The following is a 26,218-nucleotide window of genomic DNA, read 5'->3' on the forward strand; positions in this document are numbered from 1 at the left end:
CACAAAAGCCATTTAGTGCCCTAACAATTGCATCCTCTAGCTGTACAAGTCTTTCTAAATAGTTAAAAAATACAATGACATGAATGGTAGAGGGTGGAAAAGTTCCATAACTTGAAAAGAAAACAATGAATGAAAATGTTACTGACCTGGGAAATGCACTCAGCACTTTCTGCATTGCTCTCCTTCAACTTTCGTTTGCCCACTGCAGAAGGTTTCATCTTTGTGGAGAAAATTAACATTTTATTAGATAGCTTTAAATTATTAAATAACATTTTATTAATAGCTTTATTAAATTGCTTTCCAAACAATCCCAGTCAGAAACTGTACTTAGATGTTGGTCATTTTTAAGGACTGTAATGAACATCTGTTCTTAATTAATAAAGATGCAGCAGTCCATCAAAAAGAGCCAAAATGCTGAAATAATTTTAAATTTATTTTCGTTAACATTAAACCCATGTTTACACACATCTCCTGAACTGCACTGGCTTTAGGATGCTTTAGAGAGTTCAAAATAACGTCCTTATGTTTCTGCAGCTGGAACAAGCCACAAGCACACATTAAGACACAACAATTAGGTTTTTCCAGGAATAACTGGCCATCCTGGTTTATAATGTGCAGTTTATAGCAATAAGCACAGCATCTCTCTGGATAAGCTGGCTGTGAGGGGGACTTGAAGGGGCCCTAAGGGGATTGGGGGTCCCTACAGAGATTTGGGTAGATCCAGAGGGGGTTTGAGGGGAAACTTTTGGGGATTGGGGGTCCCTACAGAGATTTAGGTAGATCCAGAGGGGGTTGGTTTGAGGGGAAACTTTTGGGGATTGGGGGAGATCATGATGGGATTGAGAAGTTTGAGTGGGTTCTGAGGGGGATTAAAGAGGGCCTGAGGGAGGGGAATTACAAGTCTTGAGGGGGACTTCGGAGTGGTCCTGGGAATGGTTTGGGGATGGCCCTGAGGGATTTGGGGTGAGGCATTTATGGGGGCTAGGAGGGTCTGGGAATGCTCTGGAAAGGAATGGAAGGGGCGGGGGGCAGAGTGTCCATCTGGGGAGGGATTTGGGGAAGGGCTGCGGCAACGGGGAAGGCGGGCGGTCTGAGGGAGTTAATTTTTCGGGGCTGGGGGCGTCCGTGCCGACCCTGACGAGGGAATGGGAGGCTCCACGAGAGGCTGGGGGCGGGCTTCGGGAGGGCATTGAGAGAGCCCAGGAGGAAATGATTCGGGAAGCCCTACAGGGCTTGGAGTGTCCCGGGACACCGCCCGGCCCCCGCCTCCCCTCACGGCGTCTCCCGCCTCTTCTCCGTCACCTGAGGGCGGCCACCGCCGCTCGCAGGCTCCCCTGAGCCCTCACCTCACCCCCTCCCGGCAGCCATCCAACCATCCATCCCCTCAGAAACCGCAGCCCGCGTTACCCTCCTCTCGGGCTGCATCCGCGGCTCCCTCAGAGACGCCGGAGCCCGAGCGGACGAAGGGCGGGCGGGCGGGCGCATCCTCCGCTGCTCGGCGCGGGCGGCAGGCTCACACAGTCGCCGGCTCCCTCTCCGTTCCCTCACCGGCCGGCGCTGCCCTCACGCCGCTTTCCCGCCCTCTCCTCCCTCACCGGAGGGCGGGACGCGCTCCCGCCGGCCCCCGCGCGCGCCGCCCCCTCACGTCACCGCGCGCTCCCCGTTCTTCTCCTCCCTTCCCTTCCCTTCTCCTTCTCCTTCCCTCCTCTCCCGTCACTTCCTCCCCGTCCATTGCTCCCCCCTCTTCCTCACCCCTCATCCACTTCCTTCCTCCCTGTCCCGGATCCGTTTCCGGGAGCGGCGCGCGCGGCGCTGTGGGAAGTCGTCGTCTCCCCCCCCACCCCGTTCTCCTCCTCCTCCTCCTCCTCCTTCCCGACAGCGGCGGCGGCGATGAGGAGGAGCGCGGGGGGGGGCGGCGGCGGGACGGCCGGTTGTTCGCGCCGCTGAAGGGACACGAAGCAGCGCCGCGCCGAGGCGGGGGCGGGGGGCCCCGAGTCGCTGCCCCCCCCGCAGCCCCGCCGGGGAGTTTCTTCCACATCGCCCCCCCCAAAAACACACCGAGACCCCCCCCCACCACCCCCGTCCCTCGGGGGCGGCCCCGCGGAGCGCCGCTCCCTCCTCCTCCTCCCCCTTTATTACCCTTTGTGTGCGTCTCCGCCTTCCTCCCCGCGCCCGGGGGCCCTGAGGTGAGTGCGGGCGGAGCGGCGGGGCGGGGGGGGCTGTTTGTTTACCCCGCGTTCGCCCCCCTGTTTACCCCGGGGGGGCACCGCCTGTCACTTCGGGCCCCTCGCCGGCGCCCCCCGCCCCAGCTTTGTTGTTGTCGGGGGATGCTCCGGGGATGCTCCTGCGGGCCCCTCCGGGGCGGGGGGCGGCGGTGGCGGGGGCGCCGGGCAAAGTTCGGGGTGGTGCGGTGGGTGCCGAGCCCCGGCCGAGTCCCGAAAGTGTTGTTTTCCCGGGGTAACGGCGAGCCCCCGGCGTTGCCCCCCCAGGTTGCAGGCCGTTGTTTGACTTATTGTTTGAGTTATTAAACCCCCGCGGTGGTGAAGGTACAAAGACCACTTGTACAAAGACCCTTCGCCGGGCTGAACTTCCAGGGATAGGCAGCCCAGCAGCTGGGCTCGGTGTTGGCGGGGCTGGGATGTGGTTTGGTGGCAGCCCCTGGTTATCGGTGGTGCCCGGCTATATTTGGTCAATGGTTTGTTCAAATATATATATGTGGGGATGTGTTTTTTCCATGGCTTTCTGCTGGGAAGGCCAAGTGTCTCCATCCCCGCTCGCCCTGTTGGCCAGGTGTGCTGGTGGGCTGGCCTGACCATGTTTTCTGCTGGTTCGAGGGAAACTTAGGCGTTCAGACCTCTGAAATAGGTTAAAATGTAATGGCTTTACATGTCAAACTAAATTCTGGACTCGAGGAAATGTTGGGAGAAGCCTTCTAGATGTTTGCAAGGATCCAGAAGTAAGAGTTGGAGCATTAACACCAAGTTGAAATGAGACAGTCCCCTGCACAAGTAGGATGTTTATATTGAAATTGCTGTTGTCTGCTTGTTTCTGGAGCTTAATTATGTCCTCTGTAATTTCCAAAAGACGGTCGGAGTGCTTTGGTTTATTTTGGGCTTATTATTTTTGGTTTATTAAGTGCTGGGCGCAGAACCATGGAGTAGGCCATGGGTGTGTGTTCCAGAGGGACATCCCAGTTAAATGGTGGTCAGCAGAGAGTGTGTGTGTCACTGTGCCTCGTGCCGAAGGATGCCCACAAGAAAGAGCTCTCCTGGCATGCTGGGCTGTCTCCCATTTCTCATTTGTACCCACATGTGTGGTGGGAAGCAGCAGTTTTGGGGTCGGGCTGGGGAGAGTTTGCGAGAGCCGTAATTTGATGGAGTGGAAGGAACAGGAGAAGACCAGAGCTGGATTGATACTGGACAGTGTTGTGATGGAGACTTGGAGGCAGCAGCCATGGCTGTGGTTCTTTCTAATAGTTTGCTGTTAGTTTTCTTTTTGCTTGTAATAACTTTGGGTTTAAACATGTGGAGGAAAAACCTCGATGGCGTCAATCCCCAAAATCAGCAGATCTGTGAATAAATGCCCATGATTTAAACACGTGGCTTTCCTTTTAGTTTACTACGGGTAGGAGTTGGACAGCACAAGCCCGTCCAAGAGTAAAGGACATCATTTCATTATTTTATTTCATGACACTGCTGCTTTTCTTAGCCTGAGATCCCATTGATCTGCTTTCCTCTGTACATGGAAGTCTACAGTGCCTGCAGGATTACATTCCCCGTGTATGTAGAGCTGCAGCTCTGCCCCCAACTTCCACATCCTACAGTGATGTGATACAGTAATTATTACAGGCATTTAACCATCTCCTTGTGTTTTGGGCTTTAAAGTACCTGTGGTTTGGTTCAGTATGGTTACACAGTGAAATTGAACAGGATTCTGAAGCTGGGCAGAATAATTCAGGGGTTTTTCTTGCTTTAAATCCTAGAGATAAAATTACTGATAAGCTTTCATTTCCACAGGCCTCCAGTCCTGCAGCCAAGTCTGTGCTGGAGGGAGAGCTGTGGCATTGGGGTGGGAAGGGCCCTCTGAAGGAGGCACTGGTGGGACTGGGATTCTGGGTGGCATTTCCTGCACAAAGGGGTCTCAGGCTGATTTGGGCCTTCTGCCTGCTGTCACAACCTTCCAAGAGCTGAAGGAATCGAATCTTTCAACCTGTGCTAGGAAAGATTGTGAGTTATCAACAGCTGTAACTAGAAGGCAACACAGTTTCCTTTTATTTGGGTTCTTAAGCTCTTTTTGCTGCTCTTATTGGGATATTTACAGGTGCTGATTGCTTGGTTCGGATTTCCCAGTTCTTTATCTTTGGGGACAGAATTAACAATTATTTTGCTGTATTCTTGGTCAGTGGCTTCCTGGGCTCTAAGGGCAGATAGTTTGAGGTTAGCAAGGACCTGCCATGGCTGTGCTGAGCATGAAGATGCTGTTTAGGCCTGACTTTAATAATGTTTCCGTGGAGTTTGCTGCCATACCTCCCTTCCTTTGTGGACAGATGAGTTGGTCTCTATTTGGATTAGGGAGGCGGATGTTTGAGGAGAATCTTTATGATGCAATACCTTCAGTAATTGAACTTTTCTTGCAGTCCTTTCGTTCCTGGGCTGTGGAGGGATCAGTGTTGCTCCTTGTTCCAAAGCACTGGAGATCCTGGCATCACTCACAGTCCTCTCCAGGATGGAATGCCTTGGGATTCAGCTGGGTTATTTAATTCGCTTTCTCAGTGGATTTATTTTTTTTCCTTACTGTTCCTCATGGTTATTCCTCCTCTGTGGAAGGTCAGTGGCTGGAATAGAGTCTGTAAGTCCACCATGAGTTTGTGGCTCAGCAGCCAGTGCTCCCTGTGGATGTTCCCTGTGGAAAGCAGCAGGCCAGGTGGGAGGCCCCTGGTGCCCATCTGGAGCCCCACGAATGTCCCAGTGTCTCTCTGTGGGCTTAAGAGGCCACGTTCAGTTCATCTGTTCATGGCCAAGGACACAAATTTTGAAAGTGGCTGAGCTTCCTTTGCAAAAATCCTGTCAAAACTTTGCGAAAGTGGGGAATTCTGTTTGTTCCTCCAGGCTTGTTGGGTTGTCTGAGGGTTTAGTTTTGTTTGGCTGTCCCTGTGTTGGTTCTTGTTGTGTCCCAGTAGAAATCAGAATTACCATTGATTTCAAAAATAAAAAGATACAGGATACATTTATTTCCTTTTTAATGCTCTTGTGTCATTAAGGACCTGCTCATTCTTTTAAAGAGTTACTTGAGCGTTGGAAACCACAGGCTCTCATTGGCTTTTCTTTGTATTTATTTTTGGAACTATTAGATGGAATAATACTGCTCAATCAGTTTCAAATGGGCCTGCACAGGAACCAAAGCTGGTATTAGGGATGAAATTTTGGAAGAGCATTGGAAATAGCTTTCAGGATGCTTTAATTTTTCTCTGTGTATCTGGACCTAAATGAAGAGGGAATAAAACAAAAAGCAGCAGTTAAGAAATTGAGAAGTGCTGACTCCTTCCCTCTTTTGAATTCCAAGTTCTTTATTATAGCAATTTCTATTTCCTTGATGAATCGTCTAGAAAGGAGTTCAGACTTGGTACTATTTTTAAATCAAGGTAAAATTTGTCAAAATCACTTGGACTACAATGTTAAAAAGTGCATGAGTACACATGCAAATGAGTTTAGCTGCATACACAAATACATAAATACATAAATGAGTATCTCCAAGTTCTAATTGGAACTTTTCAGTGGTGCTTTAGGTCCCTGTGTGCATGGTGAGCCCTCAGCTCCAGGCTGGCAGCAGCAGTCAGTGAGAGCCCTGCCGTGGCTATTCATAGAGCTTTGTGAAATGAGTTGGTCATCTGGCTTTATCTGCAGCCTGACAGGTGCTCCCAGCCCCAAAACCTCCACTGCCTCCCATCCTTCCCATGGGAGCGACCCAGCAACAAATCCTGCAGTGGCTTCCATTGTTGGCTCTTCAGGCAGGAGCTGGAGATGCCCAAGATGCATTTCTTGTTTGCTTGAGGGTTTTTTTTTTCTGAAATATTCTGTTTCAGGAGCTTTAATGTGCTTAAAAATGAAGTGGTAAAATGCTTGAAAATTCTTTTTTATGTTTCTAAGCAAACCTTTATACTTTCATTTATTACTCTGGTTAAATTCAATGTGCTGTTTATTTTATATATTTTTATTTTCCAGAAAATGTTTTAAAGTAAGCGAGCAATATTTTAAAAATTCTTATCCTGCCACAATATCTGATAACCAGAACTCATAGAAGCAATATATTAATTCATTACTTTGCTATGAGGTAGAATTGAAGCTTGGGCTAAAAAAAAATATATATATATATTGTCATAATTTTTGCTTAGTCTACATTTTCAGTGGCATTAAATGCAGAATTATTTTGGTGTCTGAGTAATCTGAAATGTAAATAGCATCTGAAATATGAGGGCCCTTGGTTTGCAGCATCAGTAGCGTGGCCTCGCTCAGGAAAATTCCCAAGTGAGGGAAGCAGAACAGTTGTCAATTGTTTGCACAACAAATCCTGCTGGATCAAATGGTGATATTCCCAACGTTTAGATCAAGGAAGGCACGAGATAATGTTGCCTTGTACCCCACTGCCAAAGGAAACAAACACAGCCTAAGTTAGGAGCAAATTTGGCCAGCTAGAACCTGGGCCTGCCTATCAGAAATACAGATAGTCAGAATTTTCCATTCCTGCTGCCTCATGGTTGAAAAACATGGAAATTCAATTTCACTTGGCCAATTTTAGACTTGGTTTTTAAGCTCTGGTAGATCCTTGCCAGCATGTTATTTAGGATTATTATTTAGGATCTGTTGTGACAAATTAAAGGCTTGATCAAAATCCATGAAATGTTTGGGTTTGTCTTCATCCTTGAAGCTTTCACCTGCCTACTTCATGTATATTTATATATTTGTATAGGTGACTAGGCCCACCAGAATGAGTACAAATTTCATGTGTTTTGGTAAGACTGATTCTGTAGCTTCAGTCTAACCAAGACACATGAAATAATTAAAATAATAGACATAGCCTTATATTTTTGGTTGTGTTTCTCCCTAATCTACTTAATTTAATTTAATTTTTTTTTTTTACTTTTAAGGCTGATGCAATGAAGCTTTATGCATCTATTTAATTTTTTTTATAAGCACACTGTCAATTTAAGGAGATAAATTTTATTTATTTTAACTGTGCGTAGCAGAGAAGCAGACAAAAAAAATTGTGCTGGATCCTCTCATCCAAACTCTAGATAAGAAGAGTTTTTTTAGTATCTGCTATTTTTGGAAGAAAACACTGCAAAAGTGAACAAATGAGATCATTGATTCAAGAAACAAAGTAGTCAGGAATCTGTAGTGAGCTGTTTTTTTCAGAACAGAACTTCCTTTTGTCTTTTAGGGTTGGGGGCAGGAGAGGGATACGTTGTTCCCTCGTAATCTTTATGGGGAAGAGGCTTGGATCAGATTTCAGAGGTGGATGTGTTGGTGATGCAATGTGCTGTTGTCTTGTTGTTCCTGAACGTGCCTGCCTGGAGTGGCAGATATTGTAAAGTTTTGTGGCTTTTTATTTGTTTCTGGAAGGCTCATCCCATGTTTGTCAGGAGTAGCTCCCTTTGCAAGCAGTGATTTTGCTCAGAAAATATGAATTTTCCCCATTTATGCTATGCTAGGAAAGGTTTGGTTTTGGGAGATGCTGTTTCAAACGACTTTTCCTCCTGGGTTTGGGAGCCCAGTGGAAGGGTTTGTTTGTGCTGATGGCATCAGAGCCCCTGGCCATGGCAAACCCAGCCAGAGCTGAACCCTCCCTGCCTCACATCAGCCTGCCCAGGGAGCTGCAGGGAGCATCACAGCCAAGCATGGCCTGCCATTCCCTCCAGGAATGCCTTCCATGCTTCCTTTCAGGCTCACAGCTGGAAAGACTGGGATCTGTGGTGGGGATTGTGGCTCTTCAAGGTTTCAGAGCAGGTATCAAAATCCTTCTACCACAGCCCTTGAGTTGTCCAAACTCAAAGCACTGTTGGCTTTTTCCTATTAAGATAATTTAAACACTGAGGGCTGGGAAATCCCACCTGCTCAGGATGGACAATAAAATGAGCCAAAACCTAAACCCAAAAATTCCATGTAATACTTGAAACATGGGAATGATGTTTGAGTTTAAGGACCGTGTCCTTAAAAATCTGTGAGTTGTTGGAGCCTTTTAAAACCCACGTGGCTCCCCTTGAAGTCGCCTGGGTGTTATTAAGTAATAAAGCAGGGCTGTGTCTGTGGGCCAGCTGAAGCAAACCATATCTGGGCTGGAGGCTATTGGTTCCTCACCTCTGTTTTAAAATTAGTCCAATCATTTGCAGCGTGATTCATTTCTAAAAATGACTTGTCCATCTGTGCAGGGTGCCCTGGCTGGAGCGTTGCAGTGCTGCAGGGGCTTTGCTGGAAGTTGTGTTACTCTCAGGACATCTTGGAGCTGTTGTATCCCACTTTTCTTTGATAAATATGTTAATTCAGGCATTAAGCTGGGTATAAAAACTGTGGTGTGGGTGATTTTGATTTTTGGAAATAGCTATCCAATATTTCTCTTCTTAAGATTCTACTAGTAAATATCTAGATATGAAATCTTGAAGGAAAAAAAATAAATATAGTAATAATGTCTATTCTGTTTTCACTGCTGAAATATTTATCAACTTCTTAGGTGTTGCATCAATCCCTAAATCTGAATTTTTATGAGTTGTACTTCACAGAGGTCTTGGGGAACAAAACTTTTAACAAAGTAATTCTCCCCCCAAAGTTGGGCAGCTCCTTCATCAGCTGCCCTGTGGGTTCCTGTGGGATCACCTTCCACCCGGGGCTTTCTTCCCAGAGCTCTGGGGATTCCTGGGCTTTTCCCCGTGCTGCTTTCCCTAAAAACTTCACAGTTATGAGTCAGTTCTTAATCATCTTCTGGAACTCAGGTCCTTTGATGGAAGAGTCCTGCTAAGGATCTGCCGACATTTAGAATCTGCAGAATTTAGGAGCATGTCCCTGGAACTTAAAAGTAAACAGAAAATCAAGACAATATTTCGAATTTTCCTTTTTATGTTAAAGGAACTTACATGCCAGTAAAAGTATTCCCATGTGTAAGAGCAGCATCCTTTTTCTTTAAGTAGTAATTATCAGACTAATAACTGTCGCTTCGTCAGAGAAGGAATATATAAACTTTGGAGAGCCTGTTGTTACATTTTTTTAATTTTCAAAGAAAAAAAATCAAAAAGAATTGATCAGTACTTTCTCCAAGTATTGATCTATGCTAAATAAAACTAAGTTTAACTTTATTTGGGGGTTTTTTTGATGTTACAGATATGATACAAGAGCCTGAGAGAGACTTATCCCATAGATGAACAGTTGGAAGTAGATTATTTTAATTTTTAATGTTACTGCATTAAAAAAAACAACAGTAAAAAACTGTTAATATTCAGCTTTTGCTAATTATTGCAAATAATTATAATACTTTGTGTGGAATTTATTGATGTGAGTCTGGAATGTTTCTGGTCACTTACAGAAAAAATGAAATTGCTTTTTAGTTTGTGTTTTGGTAGCTGGTAGTCAAAGGCATTTGTAATATAGGAAATGTTCAGCACAAGGGTGAGGAATGTAAACTGAATTGTTGCTGATAGTGAACCTTAAATTGAGGATATTTTAAGACATCTCCAGTTGTTGTCTTGAAAGAAAGCTCTTTGTAGAGGTTTTATTGAATGTCCCAGTGTTGGGAGTTGGTTGTCCTGTGCTCCAGAGGTCTTCACAGGCAGGTAGGATTTGGGGATTAGGTTCTATGAACCTGCATGTTCATCAAAAATTCCCAAATAATTACTGTTTTTTTTAATCTCTGCATTAATCCCGTCCAGTGTAATCCGTAATTATTGTGTCCTCAATTTGCACAGACTCTCCTGTTGTTTACTCCTGCTTTACTCACCTACTTTATTGTGCCCCAATAGACATTCCTGACAAGTTACTAACTCCGAGTTGCCTTGGGAATTGTCTGTGTGTTTTTGGGGCAGCGAGTTCATCACCCCACAAAAAACCCACCCAACTTCAGGATGGATTTTCATCCACTGGGCTGAGATATTTTGATTTTTGTGCACAGGATGGTGAGGCTGCTTTGGGGGAGGGTGTGTTCCGTGGAGCTGCAAGGTGCAGCCTGTGGATAACCCCTGGTGCTGCTCTCTGTGGCTTTGGGGTTGGGGAACGGGGGTTTGGCTCCCCAGAAAGGAGCAGGCTGTAACTGAAAGCTGCTTCGGGGGCCTCGGGAGGAAGGAAGCGAGCGGGGAAACGTTCGGAAGAGGCAGGGGCTGGGGAGAGGGCTGGTGGTCAGGAGCAGTGAAGGAGGATGGGATGGCAGCAGGGAGGGAAGGGGATGAGGCAAAGCTGGAGTTTGGGGCAGAGTTGGTCAGGGCTGTGATGAAAATGAGGGGAATCTGGGGAGCAGGGGGCTGTGGGGGTGTGTAAATTCTTTGCCTTGGCAGAGGGGGGCAGATCAGAGAAGCATGGAGTGGTTTGGGATGGAAGGGAGCTTAAAGCTCATCCCATTCCACCCCATCCCATGGTTGGGTCATCCAGCCCAGCCTTGGACACTGCCAGGGATCCAGGGGCAGCCCCAGCTGCTCTGGCAATCCCAGCCCAGCCAGGAATTCCCAGTTCCCAATGTCCCACCCATCCCTGCCCTCTGGCAGTGGGAGCCATTCCCTGGCTCCTGTCCCTCCATCCTTGTCCCCAGTCCCTCTGCAGCTCTCCTGGAGCCCCTTCAGGCCCTGCCAGGGGCTCTGAGCTCTGCCTGGAGCCTTCCCTTCTCCAGGTGAGCATTCCCAGCTCTCCCAGCCTGGCTCCAGAGCAGAGGGGCTCCAGCTTTGTGATCCACAATATGATGGGAAGGGGAACTGGTGACTCTTGGTGGGAAAACCCACGTGGCAGCCTCCTGAAGCCACAAGTATCAAGAATATTTTCACACAGTATCAACCAGAAAGTGCTGCTTAATCACAGCCTTTGCATCCAGCAGCCTCAGAATGATTTGAAAAGGGAAATAAACAGGCCTGTGAGTGTATAAATAATTCCATAATATTGCCACTGTTGCTGCCTCAACTTGGAAGAGCTGGAAGTTGCTGCTGAGCGGGCCTGGCTGGGCAGCCAGCCCTGCTGCTCTCAGACCAGTGATGCCTTGAGAAGGCTGCCCTAGAACAGAGACCAGACAGAGCTCCAGAATAAAGCAGGGATTGATTCAAGGATCTCCTCCATGGATGCACCTCGGGCAGCACCAGAGCCCAGCCAGGGCTGCCCCCAGGATGAACCCAAATGGCCCCAAAATGCACGAGCGCTGCCGGGGTCTCTCCCTGGGCTCAGCTCTGCTCCATGTGCACATTGCAGTTCAGTGGCCAACCCCAGCTGCAGCCCCTGCAGTCCCACCCTGCTTGTTTTTCTCTCTGCAGCCCACGGGCTTTGTGCTCCTGGGCTGGCATTGGGATCATTTGTCCTTGGTGCCCAGCTGGAGCAGGAATTGTTTTGTGTTCCTGCTCTGTGCACAGAGCTCACCATTCCCTTATATGAAGCCCAGACATACACTAAAGCAGAATAGAACCTAAAATATAGAAAAGCTAAAACCTGAGCTATCATCAGGACCTGTAGCAGTGCCCCAGAAATGCTTCCAGATCTTGGAGGGCTTTGGGTCTCCAGGAGGGAAGTCTCCAGGAGCTCAGTCCATGACTGGAGCTCTCCTTTGTCCCTCCGCGGTTCTGCTCTGCTCCCAGCTCTCCTGGGCAGCCCATCCATGGCTGAGCTTTCCTAGGAAAGCATCCCACTGTGGAGAGGGTGGCTGGAATGCTGTGCATGCCTTGCCTGTGTTGTGTTTACTTTGACTTTATTCTCCTTGCTCGTCCCCTGAGTAAACAATCCTAATCCAGTGCTGCTCATCCAAGGCAGCTCTGCTGGATCTCAGAGAACCTCGCTGCCTTTCTGTGCCTCCTTTTGCCATCAAACACACTATTCCTAGGCTGGGAAAACCACTGATTTATATGGATTATTCTAATCCAACATCATGCAAGCAAAATCAAAAAATAGTTTGACTACCTAATGATTCAGAAATGCAGACGTGTTGCCAAAAATTTTAGCATTTGTTAGTTTTACACTTGAGCAAATGCATTCTGGTAGAGAATTGAACTTCTTTATTTTAACTCTTATCTGCAGAGTTTTAAGGCTTAGGAATTTATTCCACCAAAAAAAACCCCAACATAATTTATAATTCTAACAAATATGAAAATTAGTCTTTAAATTTCTTGTGTCTTCCTCTTTTTTGGAATAAATATTTCTGAATTTATAAATAGAGGGACAAACATTTTCCCTTTAAATACAGCCAGAAAAGTTTCTTCTTTTGTTAAACAGGAGCTCTAATATGATTTAGCATTTTCTACTTTGAGATAATGAGTTGAAGCAGGGCTTTAATGAAATAAATTCAGTGTAGCTTAGTGAGGAAAGGGAGTTTCTCTTGAATAACTCAGTTTCTTTCCAGTGCTTAAGTATTTCAATAAAAACAGGAACTACATTTTTGGAGGAACCTCAGCAGAAGAAGGAGCCAGATGTGTTGATTTTGTAAATATTAAACAATCTGCATTCTAAGAATCATTCTCTGATCCCTTTGAACTCAAGGAGTGACTAAATGATTTTCTGTCTCTCTATTGGACAGTGTTTTTCTGTGCATTTGTCAGTCATAACCAGAGCCTTGATATTACTGTAATGTATAAAATGTCAGGAACAATGTGGGATTTTAATTTTTTGTCACTGTCTTTATAAAAATTATTGTGAACCTAATACAGGGGGATAATTTTACATAGTTTCATAAAGCATAAAAAAAGAAAAATGGTAATTTAGGATGAGCAGACCTCTCATCAGTGCAGAAACTTGGTTTCTGAATTTAATTTCTATTGGATAATGTAAACTCAAAGTACTGATACTATTCTATATTAGCTTCTGGTTAGCTGGAGCTTACTAAAAATGAACTTAATTTTAATTTTTTTCCTGTTCTACCTGAAAAAAAATCCAAAACTCAAACCTGTCCCAAAGTACTGTGTTTTTGTCTAAATTATCACAGCTGTACATTTCAAATAAATATTCTCCTGTAGTTCTGTCACAAGCAAGAAAAAGGGATTTGTTCAATCAGCTGAAATGAAATTATCTGCAAACCAGCAATGAGTGCCTTATGCATTTCCCCCATGATTCACTGTCTGATGAAAAATATGTTAATATTTGTTATAATTTATAAACCAGATTTGAGAGGATTTGGGGTTTTATTTAGGTTTTATGTAGTAACACACAAGTCAATTGAGTCTTTGACATCAGACAGATGGAAGGGACTTGAAGCAGGTGAAATTACCTGTTCTGCATGAATCTCTCAGAATCTTGCTCATTAACAAGTTCTTCTCACTACTCTAAAATAAGAATCTTAAAATCAAATGAAAATGTTTTGGATAAAAGTGAGGAAAATAAAACATTCCTGCAACATTCCAGTATAAGGCATTACATGGGAAATACATGGAGTTATTCAGTGTTTAAAAGTGCTGGTTTTGTTTTCGTTCATAGCCAGGGAGCTTTGTATTACTTTTACATTATTTTTACGTTATTGTACTTTTTTATGTAGAAAAGTGCTACATTCTTTCATTTTCTAATATGTTTTAGTGTTATTTCCTGTGATTTGGTGCTGCCATAAATAAAATTAAATATTAATAACATGGTTTGGGTACAAAAAGTTGTAATTAATGTCTGGGCAGAGCGCTGTGTGTTCTGGAGAGAAATCTATTCAGGTTTAGGGGAAGAATTACATTTTCTGTGTGTTTTGTGGGGTCTGGGGGTGTCATCCCATAGGCACCACTTCCCTCTGGACTGGATGGGCTGGTGCCTGTCCCAGAGGTCAGCTGATGGTTCATAGTGGAGTGCAGCATATTTTTCTCTGTGCAATGAAAAAAGAAGTTTTATGACCTGAGCAAAACGCTTCCCCCATTTCTGTAGAGACTTTTAGTGTCCAAAAGCTTTTCATAAATACAGCTATAGAATACCTAAGGCTATTCAATTCATCTTCTCAAGGGCAAAGGATTTTTTTTTCCTTTTTTGATTAAATTTTTTGGAGAAAGGAAGCTGTCAGAACAGACTTTATAGTTTTGCCTTTGTTGAATTGACACTCTATAAAATTTTATTTTAGCAGATTCGCTACGAGAGGGAAGCAAACGATAGACTCCAAGTAGGGCAGAGAAGAAAGTTGTAGGTTATTAAATCTTTTCAAGGAGAAAAGGAAGTAGTTCAGTGTGCTCACACAGGTTCCTGTGTCAGCAGTTGGGAAGCCTGGCAGAGATTATCTCCAGGCAGCAGCAGGTTAAGGAGGACGGGGTAGGAAAGGGACGCTGAACTTCCAGCAAGAAGGAGATGGAGATATTTAACCTGGTTCAGAGCTGGGTTTGCTTTAGATCTCGTTTTACTCTGCAGTCCTTGAGCTGCAGTGTGGGAGAGTTTGGAGCACGCAGGTTAAAGAGGGAATGTCAGTGTGTTGAGATAGACGTCTTAATAGAATTGTTAATTCTTTTAGAAGGAGTGTATCATTAAGGAAAAACGATAGCAACGCAGATAAATTGGAGTAATTTAACATTTGACACATGGGTTGGGTTTTGGGGCAGGGAGGGTTTCCACCCCATCCTGCTCACCATGGACATCCATCCAGAGGGAAGGGTTTCCACCCCATCCTGCTGTCCATGGATTTGGGGCAGGGAGGGTTTCCACCCCATCCTGCTCACCATGGACATCCATAGGAAAGGGTTTCCACCCCATCCTGCTCTCCATGGACATCCATCCAGAGGGAAGGGTTTCCACCCCATCCTGCTGTCCATGGACATCCATAGGAAAGGGTTTCCACCCCATCCTGCTCACCATGGACATCCATCCAGAGGGAAGGGTTTCCACCCCATCCTGCTGTCCATGGACATCCACAGGGAAGGGTTTCCACCCCATCCTGCTGTCCATGGACATCCATAGGAAAGGGTTTCCACCCCATCCTGCTCTCCGTGGACATCCATAGGAAAGGGTTTCCACCACATCTTGCTCTCCATGGACATCCATGAAAGTTTTGCTGGGAGCTGCCTCTGTCCTAAGGATTAATGGGATTATTTTGGGGTCCTTAGGCCCCGGGGTCCGTGCCATGCTCCATCAGCTCTGTTCTTTGTGCCGGGTGTTTGGGGGTGAGCTCGGTGAGCCCCCTGAGCTGGGTGTGTGCCCAAAGCTCAGCAGCGTTCCCAGCAGGACCCACGGGCTGTGCTCCCATCCCTGGGGCTGGCAGTGCCTCTGGAAGGCTCTGGAGGCAGCAGGGTGTGGGTGGGAGGTGGAGCCAGGTGAGCCGTGGAGGCTCTCGGAGCAGTCGTGTCCCTGCCAGTTGGGACTTGTGGGAGCCTGGCAGGGATCAGGAGCACAGCCCTTCACTGCAGTGTCATTCTCTCAGAAAATTGCTTCTTGTTTTCGGGGATTGGCCTGCCTGGTGCTTGATACCGACTGTGCTAGGGAGGGGAAATCAGAGACATAAAATCCTAGAGAAATGTTTGTACTGTCCTACATGGGACCTGGCTGGGAGAATTCCACTTGTCCTGTGTCTGGGCAGGGCAGTGAGAAGTGTTCCAGCAGCCTGACAGCAGGTGAACGTTCTCCAGACTGCGTGCAGCAGTTTGGGAATCAGACCTTCTGTTTTGGGAAGTTGTCATTTCTGCAGTCATGGAGACGCTCATTAGACATCTCACATTCAATATGCAGCTTATTGAGCAGTTGGCTGAGAAATGATGAGCAGAACAATTGCATCTTGAGGGAAAGCTGCCTTTGGAGAGGCTGGGCTTCCCTGGGTTAATCATGGACACGTCATTGCTTAAATTTTTGAAATGAATCTGAAGATGCTGCTGGACATGGATGCTTTTCTGATGGGATGGGGCAGGTCCGGGTGGTTTAGGGTCATTCTTTTGCTTTGTGTGAAGATCTAGAAGGAGCAAACCCAGTGTGGTGGCAAGGATGTAACCTGTGAGTAGGTTTATTTTTAATATGCTGGTGTTAGAAACCCTGAGACCCTTCAATAATGAGGTGCAGTTCCCTGATTCTTCTTCAAAAACCTAAAATGACATTGCATTAAAAAATAAATTAATAACAAAGCATGAAATGAAACAGAAGTGCATGGGATAACATTCTGGTTTCTTGTCCACTGAGAAATTCATAGTTAAAATGGTGAGAAGAAAAACTGATGCAAAATTGTACCCTTGGACACATTCTGCTAAGGGTCCAGAATAGTCACTTTTTATGCACTGAGACTTCCACTAAATTCATGTATTCTACAGCTTTCCTAGCACAGATAAAAGGGCCTGGATCAATGATATAATTTACCAATTTAGACTTGGTTTCTATTTTTAAGTAAGTGATATCTAATATTTGGTAGGGGGTTGGGAGCATCTGTGTGATGTGAAGAAACATTTATCTCTAACCATTTTGGATTCTAAGGCCAGAGTGAATATGGGAGAGCAGACCAAATTTACAAAATATCAGTCTGAGCACAACAAAAGGACTGGGGCTTCTTTTCTTTGAGGTGCTTTTTTTGTTGTTCTTTTTATCTCCTAACTGAAAAATACGCCAGTTCTTCCCCACCCCCAAGTGAAAGAAGAATTGGAGTGCCCCAAGACAGGGAGAGCAGCAGAAAAGGTGAAAAGCCCCGAGCAGCAGGGCAGAGCAGAGGAGGCCATAAAGGGTTTGTTGTGTGGTACACAGGTTGTTAATGCTGTTAATGATTGAGCTGTTTATGGGGGATTACAAAGGGATAGGAAACGACTCTGCTCAGGAATTCCACTGAACCCCAGAGACACGAACAAAAGTTTAGCAGGATGCTGGACTGGGACTGGGCTTTGCCAGCAGAAGCTCCCCAGAGCTGGTGAGGAGCACAAACACAAGTGGCTGCAGGGTCATCCTGCCTTAAAGGGCCACCGGCCGTGTCCCCTGGGCCACCAAGAGTCCCTGGCACTATTGAGTTACGGCGTGGTAGGGTTACAGGAGCTGGGAGTTCACAGAAATATGCTGTCATACTTGCTAGACCTGTACGTCGAGTTTGGGGGTTGGGCATTTTGGGGGTTTGGTTTCTAGGGGGTTTTAATGAATGCAAACTTCCTAAACCCCACTGATAGGTAGATATTTGTTATTTGCTCTGTTGGGAGTCCATTTTAGTTGTTGAAGATCAGGAACATAGATTTACTACTGGTTTATGAACATTTTGGACATCCAGCTTGTTTCCTCAGAAATGGAATGTTATGGTTTATAAACTGTAAGTCCCTTCTCCTATTTTCCCACATCATAATCAAGTTTACAGCAGCTCTGGCTGCTTCTCTTCTGGTTGTGTTTCAGGCTCAGTGACTCAGGTTCTTGGGCTGTGTCCCCATGGGTGGTGACCTTAGGGAGGGCTCTGAGGAGTGCTGGGACTTGCCCTGTGTTGTGCTGTTGCAGTCTGAAATCATCCTGTCCTGCTCACAAACCCATCATGCAGAGTCTGATCACCAGGCCTATATTTAGAAATCGAGGAGGAACCTTTCCAACTCCTCGTAGTAGAGATGGGAAGAGGAGGAGTAGCCACTTGTCATTTCCCTGCAAAAGAGGCTCCTCAGTTTCTAGAAACATTTCTTGTGGTGTTGAGTGGTTTGATCAGCTTCTAGCTGTGTTTTCAGTAAAAAATGCATCTTTTTGATGTTTCTCCCAAAGCTGTGGACTTGTCTTTACCCTTGTTAGTTCTTGGGCACATTATGATGATTGTTGTAGATGGTGCAAAGTAGTGAAAATGTTCCTTTGAGCAGTGCCAGGTTTCAGCATTAGAAGGTTCAGGGAATACTGGGCAGAGAGAAAAGCTGGAACATCCTGGCCATTGTAGCACTCTAACATATCAAATTACACACACAACACCCCCATTCGTGCAAAAGTCATCAATCCAAACCACCTGTTTGTTGTACATGATTTTACTTCACCTATTGATGATACCAGCTCTGGGTGAGACATCTGAGGGAGTGAAACTCCTGCCCTATTCCAAATGGGAATCCAGCTGTGAGCCATGGATCAGGTTAGCACCATTTACATGAATTAGCAAAATCCATCAGCTGCCAACCAGACTGCAGCAAGCTGCACTTCTGGCTGGAAGTTCATGCTTCCTGGGGCTAAGCTGGGTGTAGGAACTCCAGTGCAGTGGCTGCTGCAGCAATTTGAGCTGGCTCTGGCTGGGAAAGGGAGCCCTGGCTCACAAGGAAGCTCCCAATCCTTGGAAGTTGTTCCTGCAGCACACTGTGACAGTGGTTGCTGTGCAGGCTCCCTGCTCCTGCCATCCTGTCTGCTGGCTCTTCATAACCTGTGAAATACAGTGGATGAATCCATCAGTTTGGGATAAATGTCACTGTTTGGGGGGTTTGCTCAGAAGTTGTTCAAAACTGGATGTAAAATGTTGCATTAAACCTTGGCAGGCAGCAGTGTGCCACTTTGCTATTTAAGTTTGGGTTCATCTGTGAAGGGGGTTTTGGAGAAATAATACTCAACTTCTCCCTTCCTCCAGAGAAAACAGAAATGTGCTGCTAAAAACTGGTGATTTTTTTACAGCTGTTTTGGACACTGGGGAGAAGGGGCAGTGGATGTGTCTGAATTCTCTCTGGAGCATTTCAGAGTATCATTTAGGAATATTTCACCGTACAGTTGTGTTCTGCCAAAGTCACAGGATCCATACTCATAAATAATTTGTGCTTTTTGTGAAGTGCCCTCCTTTGGAGCCTGCTGTGTTCAGCAGCAAGTGCAGAATGAAGGCTCACGTGATGCACGTGGGTTTAGCAGTTGATGAGCAGCTAATTAAAGGCTGCTCTGGACCTGGAAGGAGGTGCTGTGGAAGTGTGTGTCCAGGAAAACAGACCTTAGGCCACCCAAAACATCTCCTGGACTTCTGGGATGGAGCTGGAAAGAATTCCCAGTCAAGGAATGAGTGATAGTATCACGTTTTCTATTTCATGTGTGGATTATTTACAGACAGATTATTCATCTCTGCCTTTTTCTCCCCAGTACAGGAAGTTTTGCTGGCATTTAAGTAGCTTGTCTCAATTTGGATTTTTTTTTTCTTCCTTCTAAAACTCAAAGCTTTTCACTGCAAAAGAAACCTAAGGGAAAAGTTCTCTGAAACCAGGATGTGTGTGCAGAATGATGGCTGGGTGTCCACCCACAGATTAAAACATTCCTGCCAAGGGTAGCTCTGTTCAGATACAGCAAAATAGTTGTGTGGGGATTGTAAGTGGTAAAAAAGTTGTTGTTGCCTGTTCTAAGAAAGTACAGAAGAGAACAAAAACCTGACTTTAGTTTAGAACTTGAATTAAAAGCCACAGAGAAGCAGGATGGAAATCCTCCAGCCTGCAGTGGCATTTATTGCCCAGGATAGAGATTTGTGTTATTCCCTTTAAGAAGCTCTGCAGGGCTGTTTGTGTCTGAAGTTCTGTACCTGTTACAGGTTTTTGATGTTGCTGCTGGAGGATGAAGTGGGTCTCTTGTAAGTTCACAGCTGAAGCAGGCTGAGCTCTCCTTGTCACTCCCTGTGTCTGGCAGGCCTGGCAAAGGTGTTGGGAAAATCCTCTCACCTGCACCTTGGGAATTGCAGGGCTGTGCTCCAGCTGAGAGAGGAGCAGGGCTGCACGCCCTTCTAACCCAGAGCCCAACTTCCAACCCAGTTCCATGACTTTTTACACCTTGGGTGCTGCCTGTGCAGGTGTCACAGGGCTGGGATGCAGCCACCTCCTCCCTCCCAGTGCCAGCAAAGCCCAGGTGCAAAAAGGACAGAGTTTTTTTGAGGTTGGTGCAGAACCTCCCCTGTGAGCACCTCCAGTCACAAATCAGGGATCCCTGGCAAGATCTGTTTGGATCCTACCAAGACTTTTCTGTCACCAGTTGTGTGTTCAGTGCTGTGTAACATGGAAATATGAATTTCTCACAACCCTCCAACAATTTGGGAAGGAAACAGACACTGCAGGTGTGTCTGGAAGCTGAGTTTGTAAACCCAGAGAAGCTTTGTGCCAGAACCTTTTCTGAAACTCAAGATGTGGTGGCTGCTTTTTAATACCTGGTGTGTCTGATTTGAAACCATCACTGTACTATTAATTAAAGAACTAAAAATGGGGTGGTTGGTATAGTGTTGTAGTCCCTTTGGAAGCTGGAAAAGTGCCACTGGATACAGGCTTGAGTCAGTGCAGCTAAGGTGGAGATGCAGAATCCCTGAGCAGGAAGCTGTTGGCTCTGCAGTGATGTCTCTGGTGGGCACAGGGGCTCATTTTGGGGTTTTCCACATCAGCATTAAGATGATGGAACAAATAAACTGAGAGAACTTCATCCCAATGATGTCTTCAGGAACAGTGAAGTTTGCATTTTCAGTTTTCCCATATAAACTTTAAAGGGAGAAGAGTGTTTCATCCTTCCTTATCTTTCCCTCTCATTGCCTTTTCTGGCCCAGGCACTTGAATATTTTAAGAAAGGGCTTCAGCATTTTGGCATTTTTAAGGACACAGTCCTTCAGTGGGAAATAGCACTTAGGTGTGGGATCATTGCTGGGGAGGGGAGAGAAGAAGAACATGAAAAAGCTGCCAGTCACTTTGTGCTTTTTAATGGAGAGCAGAGCCAGGTCTCCAAAGGAAATGGGAAGAGAGGAGCTCTGCCATGAGCCTTTAGGAGACAGATCTCTTCATCTCGGTGCTCAAGTGGCTCTGGCCTGGAAATGGCCAGAAATTCACCTCTGCTGGCTCCCAGCACTCCCTGGGATTCCTTCAGTGTGCCTGGAGCAGGCTGAGCTGCAAAAAGCCCCAAAGCTGCAGGGGGACAGGCTGGGACACGCTGGAGCCACTCTGCCGGGCTGGGGACAGGGAATCTGGGTCATGTCTGTCTGTCCATCCCTCCCAACTGCAGCCTTGGCTCACCAGCCACACCTGAGCAGGGGATTTCCTCCCCGTCCCCCTTTTCTTCCCCAGAGCAGGGACAGTGCAGGGGGATGCAGTGTTTGGCCAGAGGAAAAGGCTTTTGCTGCTTTGGTAACACGGGGGATTTATTGCTGTGACTGCTCCTCAGAGGCAGCACTTCCCTGGGTTTGGAACTGGAAAATGAGCGTGGATGCCTGTGTTCATCAAATATTTAATTACAGCATGTCGATGGGGCCATTACCTGAGCATAGGTGAGTGTCTGAAAGCCTGAGCTGGGCTCTTTTGTATGGCCAGGATCCTCACATCCCTGCCTGGCCTCCTCCCCAGTGCAATTCCCAAGCAATTTCTCATGCCCACGTGTCTAATCCACAGTAATTCCAGGCTATGGTCATTATGTCCTAAAAAGAGAAAACATTTCTAGTCCAAAATAACCAAGGTTTACTGAAGTCATTCATATTCACACTGGAAAATATCCAAACATCTTTCTTTTTGCCTACTTCCTTTCCCATCCTCCAGCCTGCATGGGTTCTTTTCCTTAAAGAAAATAAACTTTCACTTCTAGATTTTAATGCATTTTATTGCTGTAAATCTCAAAATAGAAAGGGAAAAGGCCTTCAGGTGAAAATCAGAATTTAAAAGCTAATTCTCTCCTGTCTGGGACATTCGTTCCTTATTTGTATCTTCAGTTTTAAATATGCAAATTTATTTATTTTTATCCTGCTGAAGCTGCTTCACAGAGGCAGTATCAGAGTGGTGCTTTATACCTGAAGAGGGGTTTTTGTGTGTGGAATTCCTGGAGCTGTGAGATATGTTGTAATCAGATAGGAATTTGGGAAATGTATAGGTCTTTCAGGAATGCATAGCTCATGTTGTCATCATTTTTCAGCTCTCCACCATCCAAACTTTGCTTTAGCTAATGCAAGCCAGATGGGTTATTGCTATTTTATACACTAATATTTGTATTTAGGGTTTTTTAATGGTCTCTGCTAATACTGCTGAGGCAGTAGAAATTGTATAATCGTGATTAAGGAAATTTTTTTTACTTCAGTTGTTTTGTTTGTTTCTCGGTGCTGGCTATGGATCAGGTATTGCAGAGATTTGATTATTTTATATTTTACTAGGGGGAAAAAAAAGGTTGCTTAAAGATGGATTTCTGCTCTGCTTTGGGAGAAAGAAACAGAGTGGTTTATACAAATGCAATAAATAAATAAATAACTCTGGGAGAAAAAAAAAACCCTGCATGTGAGTACAATACTGCAGGAAACATGAGACAGCAGAAAACCAGCCTTCCTTGCAGAAATACTTGATCAAGCATTCTTCTCCCCTGAAGTGAAATTCAGATTAATAATGGTGACAGTTGTCAACTTCAAACCACCATCAGTTTTATAGGCTCAATTACAATCTATTTTCTTTGTAGATAATAATTCCAGATAAATATTGCTAAAAGCAAGCCCGAGCTGAGGAGACAAAGCAATTAAATCCCACATTAATTTGTTTACCAGTGTCACATGGAATAAATCGACTGTAAGTTTTCCTAAATGAAACCTGGAGGTGCTGGGGAGAGCTTTTCTGTGGAATATTGGAGAGGGGGAATGTGGATTCTTTGCTGGAGTCACGTGCTTAATTAGACATTATGTAAATGATACTTTACATGACAAAAATAATCTTGGCTGAGTTCTGTGGTGATGCCAGGGCTGCCTTGGCCACGGGAAGGTAAAAAATGGGAGGAGGGAAGGAGACACAAGTGGGCAGAGCTCTGTGAACAGAATTTCAACACCAGCACTTGCTCATTCTCTCTTTTTAAACAGTGCAACATCAGCCCCATCCGTGCAGGAGTACATTTTAGCTTGAAAAGATCAATTTTGAACTCTTTTGGTTTTAAAGATAACCTTTCAAATGTGTGCCAGGGCAGCCTGGAGTTCCAGGAATACAAACAGAATCAGTGCTTCTGCCTCAAACCTCCCTGAATGGCAAAGCAGCAGCAGGAAAAAAATTGTAAGGTTGTTTTTTTGGGTTTGATTTTCCTTTTTTTTCCTTCAGGCAACGTGAACATTAAGACAAACATCTCGATTTTTATACTGTTTGGAAAAAATCTGTGAGTAGGAAGGGAAGCTTCACTTCTGAATATCCTTAGGTTGTCATTCTTTGCTGTAATTTTTTATGATACTTTCAGAGCACCTGATTTGGTTTTTATCTTTTGTGATACTTTGGGTTTTGGGTTTTTTTTTTTTTAATAATTTCAAGGCTGTATCTATTGCTGTATCCTCATTGTACTTAAGAGGCAAAGAAAAAAATATGTTATTTGTCAAGTGGCAGCTGAGAGAGAGATTAAATAACTTGCTCAAGTCAGTGGCAGAGTTGGGATTAGAAATCTGTTCCTGCTGCGGTCTCTGAAAATAAGATTATGTTACTTCTGCCCTGAATTATAGTCAAATAAAAGAGATTTTAGAGCCTTCTCTGGTAGGCGTGTCCTGTTGCCATTTGTCATGTCTGGGGAATAAATAGGAATTTGTAGATGAATTTAGTGGGAATTTTGAGATGGATTTAGGAGCAGCAGGATTATACCCATGGTGCTTTGTAGTTCATATTTTCAGTTAATGGATGAAATGTTAAATTCACGTGTTAAATTACCTGGGCAAAGCTAAAAGTACAAACAGGGATTGGTCTGATAAAGGGCAAGGGGAATTAAGATTTATAGGCAATAATTATGCACCATCATTATGCATATCACTGTACTCATGAGAGGAATTAACAGCAAAAAATAAGAAGGGAAACTTCGGCTGTTCTTTCACATTTCTGTGCTACAAATAGAGTAAGGAAGGACAATTCAGGAGACTTTTTTAATGATCTAAATCTAAAGTAAATACTTTCAAAGCAGAATGTTTTTCATGGTTGTCATTATGCTGTCTAAATAATACCAGATATCAACAGAATATGAAAAAAATTAGTCTCAGATAAGGTTATTTAGCATCTGTAGAAATTAATGTTTTAGTAAAAACTTGTTTGGTGCTCAGGACACTGAATTAGACTGATTTTTTTATTTTAAAATCTTTTAAATTTTGGTCTTTGAGTAAAAGGAAATTGTACATAAGCATGTATAACTCAGTTAAAAAGATGAAAATGGGGAGTCAACAGTTTCAAAATCCAGGTTTGTCCAAAAAAGTGGCCCAAATATCCCTTTACTTTTCCAATGGACAGAGAATTGGTAATTTTTTAGTGGACTTTGAGTTTGTCAGAAGAGTGAACAGTGCTCAGGTGAAGAACTAGATTCTGCCCAAGTTTGAGAGCTGTGCTGTTACCATGCAGGAGATAATAAAACACAGCTGGGCTTTAAAAAGGAAAAAAAAAACTATATTTTTCTGTCCCTTCTTCAGTTCTTCAGAGTCAGCTCATCCTTTACAAATATCCCTTATTTGAGCTTCCTCTTTGACAGGTAACTATCATGCATTCTTATCTTCGTGTGAGAACAGCTTTTCTGTAAAAAAAAAAAATATCAAAATTTGTCATGAGAATCTGCAGTGTCTGTGCCTCACCTGGAGGGCTCTGGATCCCTGACACATCTCCAGGACTTTTTGGGAGTTGTGGAGCCTTTGGAGAAGCATGGAGGTTCTTTCCCTTCATTTTTTTATTATTTGCAAACAGCTTTTCCTTTCTTTTTGGTGTTTCCTGATGTCCCAGTGAGCAGGAGGAACAAATGTTGTGGTCTCAGAGGAATGACTGGGAGAGATAACTGTGAAAATCCTTTCCCAGCATTGGGAAGAAGAGGAACATGGTAGAAGAACAGACTCAGCATCATTTAGGTTGGAAAAACTCTCTCAGGCCATCGAGTCTGATATTCCCAGCACTGCCAAAGCCACCAAGTGCCACATCCCCATGGCTCCGGGGATGGGGACTCCAGCAGTGCCCTGAGCAGCTGTGCCAGGGCTGGACTTCCTTTCAGAGGAGTTATTTTCCCTAATTCCCAGTCTGAACCTCTCAGCATTGCTGCATCCCACGTGTTGGAGTGGATGTGGCAGAAGTGGGAGCTGTTTTTGAGCTCGCAGCCCTTTCCCTCGGCGCGTCATTAACAGGCACCGGGGGTCTGCCAGAGCTCTGCCATGTTTGCGTGGCTAATTGAAAAAAGGAGGTGTGTTTGGAGCAGTCTGGCTACACAAAACGAGTGTGGGAAAAGGTTGTCTGGTTGTTAAGGACGTGTTGGGATGCCAGGGGAGCATATGGTCCGTGGTGAAAGGTCCGGGGCGCGCGCGGCTCAGCCGGATTCCCAGCGCTCTCACTTCCTTCCCCTGTGCTCCCCTCCTGATCCCACCCTCCCGCATCTGTGCCTGCAAAAGTGACTGATGGCAGCCCTGCGTCACTCTGAATAGAATGTGAAATTTATTCCTGTTGGGAGAGGGCTCGGGATTACAGGAGCTGAGCGCACGCAGAGGCTGCGAGCCTGACAAGGGTTTGTGGTGGTGTAATTTCCAAGTCGCTCGGTGAAATTTCAGCCATGTAAATTATGTCTGACTCACGCTCGCAAGGATTCAAAGTCAGCTTTTAAAAGACACTTTTTGAAGTTTTCAGTGTTGCAGACACACGGCTGAGGCAAAGAGCAGAACATGCGAGCAATAAACAGAAGATCAGCAGGCTTGGAGCTTTCTTGGCAGTTGTATAACACCAATATAAATTTGCATTCCTTTATTTTGTTTTGCTTTTAAGTGGCCTTTGCGTGATATCTTTACTTTTCCCATTTATAATGAGGAAAAAAATTGACTGCTATCAGAGCTGAGACGTGCCAAAGAGGGTGGGAGCTTATCACTTGTGAACTTGCAGAATGATTTTCTGTCATACTCCGTGTGTATCGCAGGAGTTCATCATTGCAAGTATTGAAAATGTCACAGGAGAAATTTCATGTTTGATTTTGTAATTAGAGAAGTTCCAACATGATTTGTTTGGGGTTTGTTGGGGCGGATTTTTTTTTTTTTAGATGAAAGGAAGACAAGGCTCAGCGCTACGTGCAGTGCCTTTTTTTGACATGAACAGTTCAGATTTGTCTTCCAGCTCTGCATAACTTTGTAAGGCATAAAAGTGTCTAAGTCATGGAATTATTGTAGAATCATGGAATGGATTGGGTTGGAAGGGATCTTAGAGATCATCTTGTTCCAGCCCCCTTCAGGGATACCTTCCACTATCCCAGGCTGTTCCAAGCCC

General features: G+C 45.1%; 2 protein-coding genes across 8 annotated transcripts in view; one reads left to right on the plus strand and one right to left on the minus strand.

Annotated features, from left to right (window-relative positions):
* The window catches only part of ORC4 (origin recognition complex subunit 4), a 13,135-nt gene extending 11,309 nt beyond the window's left edge, over positions 1–1,826 (minus strand). For 2 of the 4 annotated variants that reach the window (XM_039712276.1, XM_039712194.1), the window contains exons 1-2: positions 1,408–1,721; positions 147–218 (exon numbers count right to left, since the gene is read on the minus strand). In XM_039712276.1, the coding sequence (XP_039568210.1) occupies positions 147–218; positions 1,408–1,485 (150 nt within the window). In that variant the 5' untranslated portion in view covers positions 1,486–1,721. Of the gene's footprint in view, positions 1–146; positions 219–1,407; positions 1,722–1,752 lie in introns of those variants that run through there. The other 2 variants (XM_039712426.1, XM_039712351.1) reach the window with 2 other exon arrangements.
* A 9-nt stretch (positions 1,827–1,835) lies between these two features.
* The window catches only part of MBD5 (methyl-CpG binding domain protein 5), a 118,986-nt gene continuing 94,603 nt past the window's right edge, over positions 1,836–26,218 (plus strand). For all 4 annotated transcript variants that reach the window (XM_039711630.1, XM_039711549.1, XM_039711724.1 and 1 more), the window contains exon 1: positions 1,836–2,186. The gene's annotated coding sequence lies outside the window, so the exon portion shown is untranslated. The remainder of the gene's footprint in view (positions 2,187–26,218) is intronic.

This window comes from Passer montanus, unplaced genomic scaffold (assembly GCF_014805655.1).
Source record: "Passer montanus isolate IOZ18808 unplaced genomic scaffold, ASM1480565v1 scaffold1, whole genome shotgun sequence".
Taxonomy (NCBI): domain Eukaryota; kingdom Metazoa; phylum Chordata; class Aves; order Passeriformes; family Passeridae; genus Passer; species Passer montanus.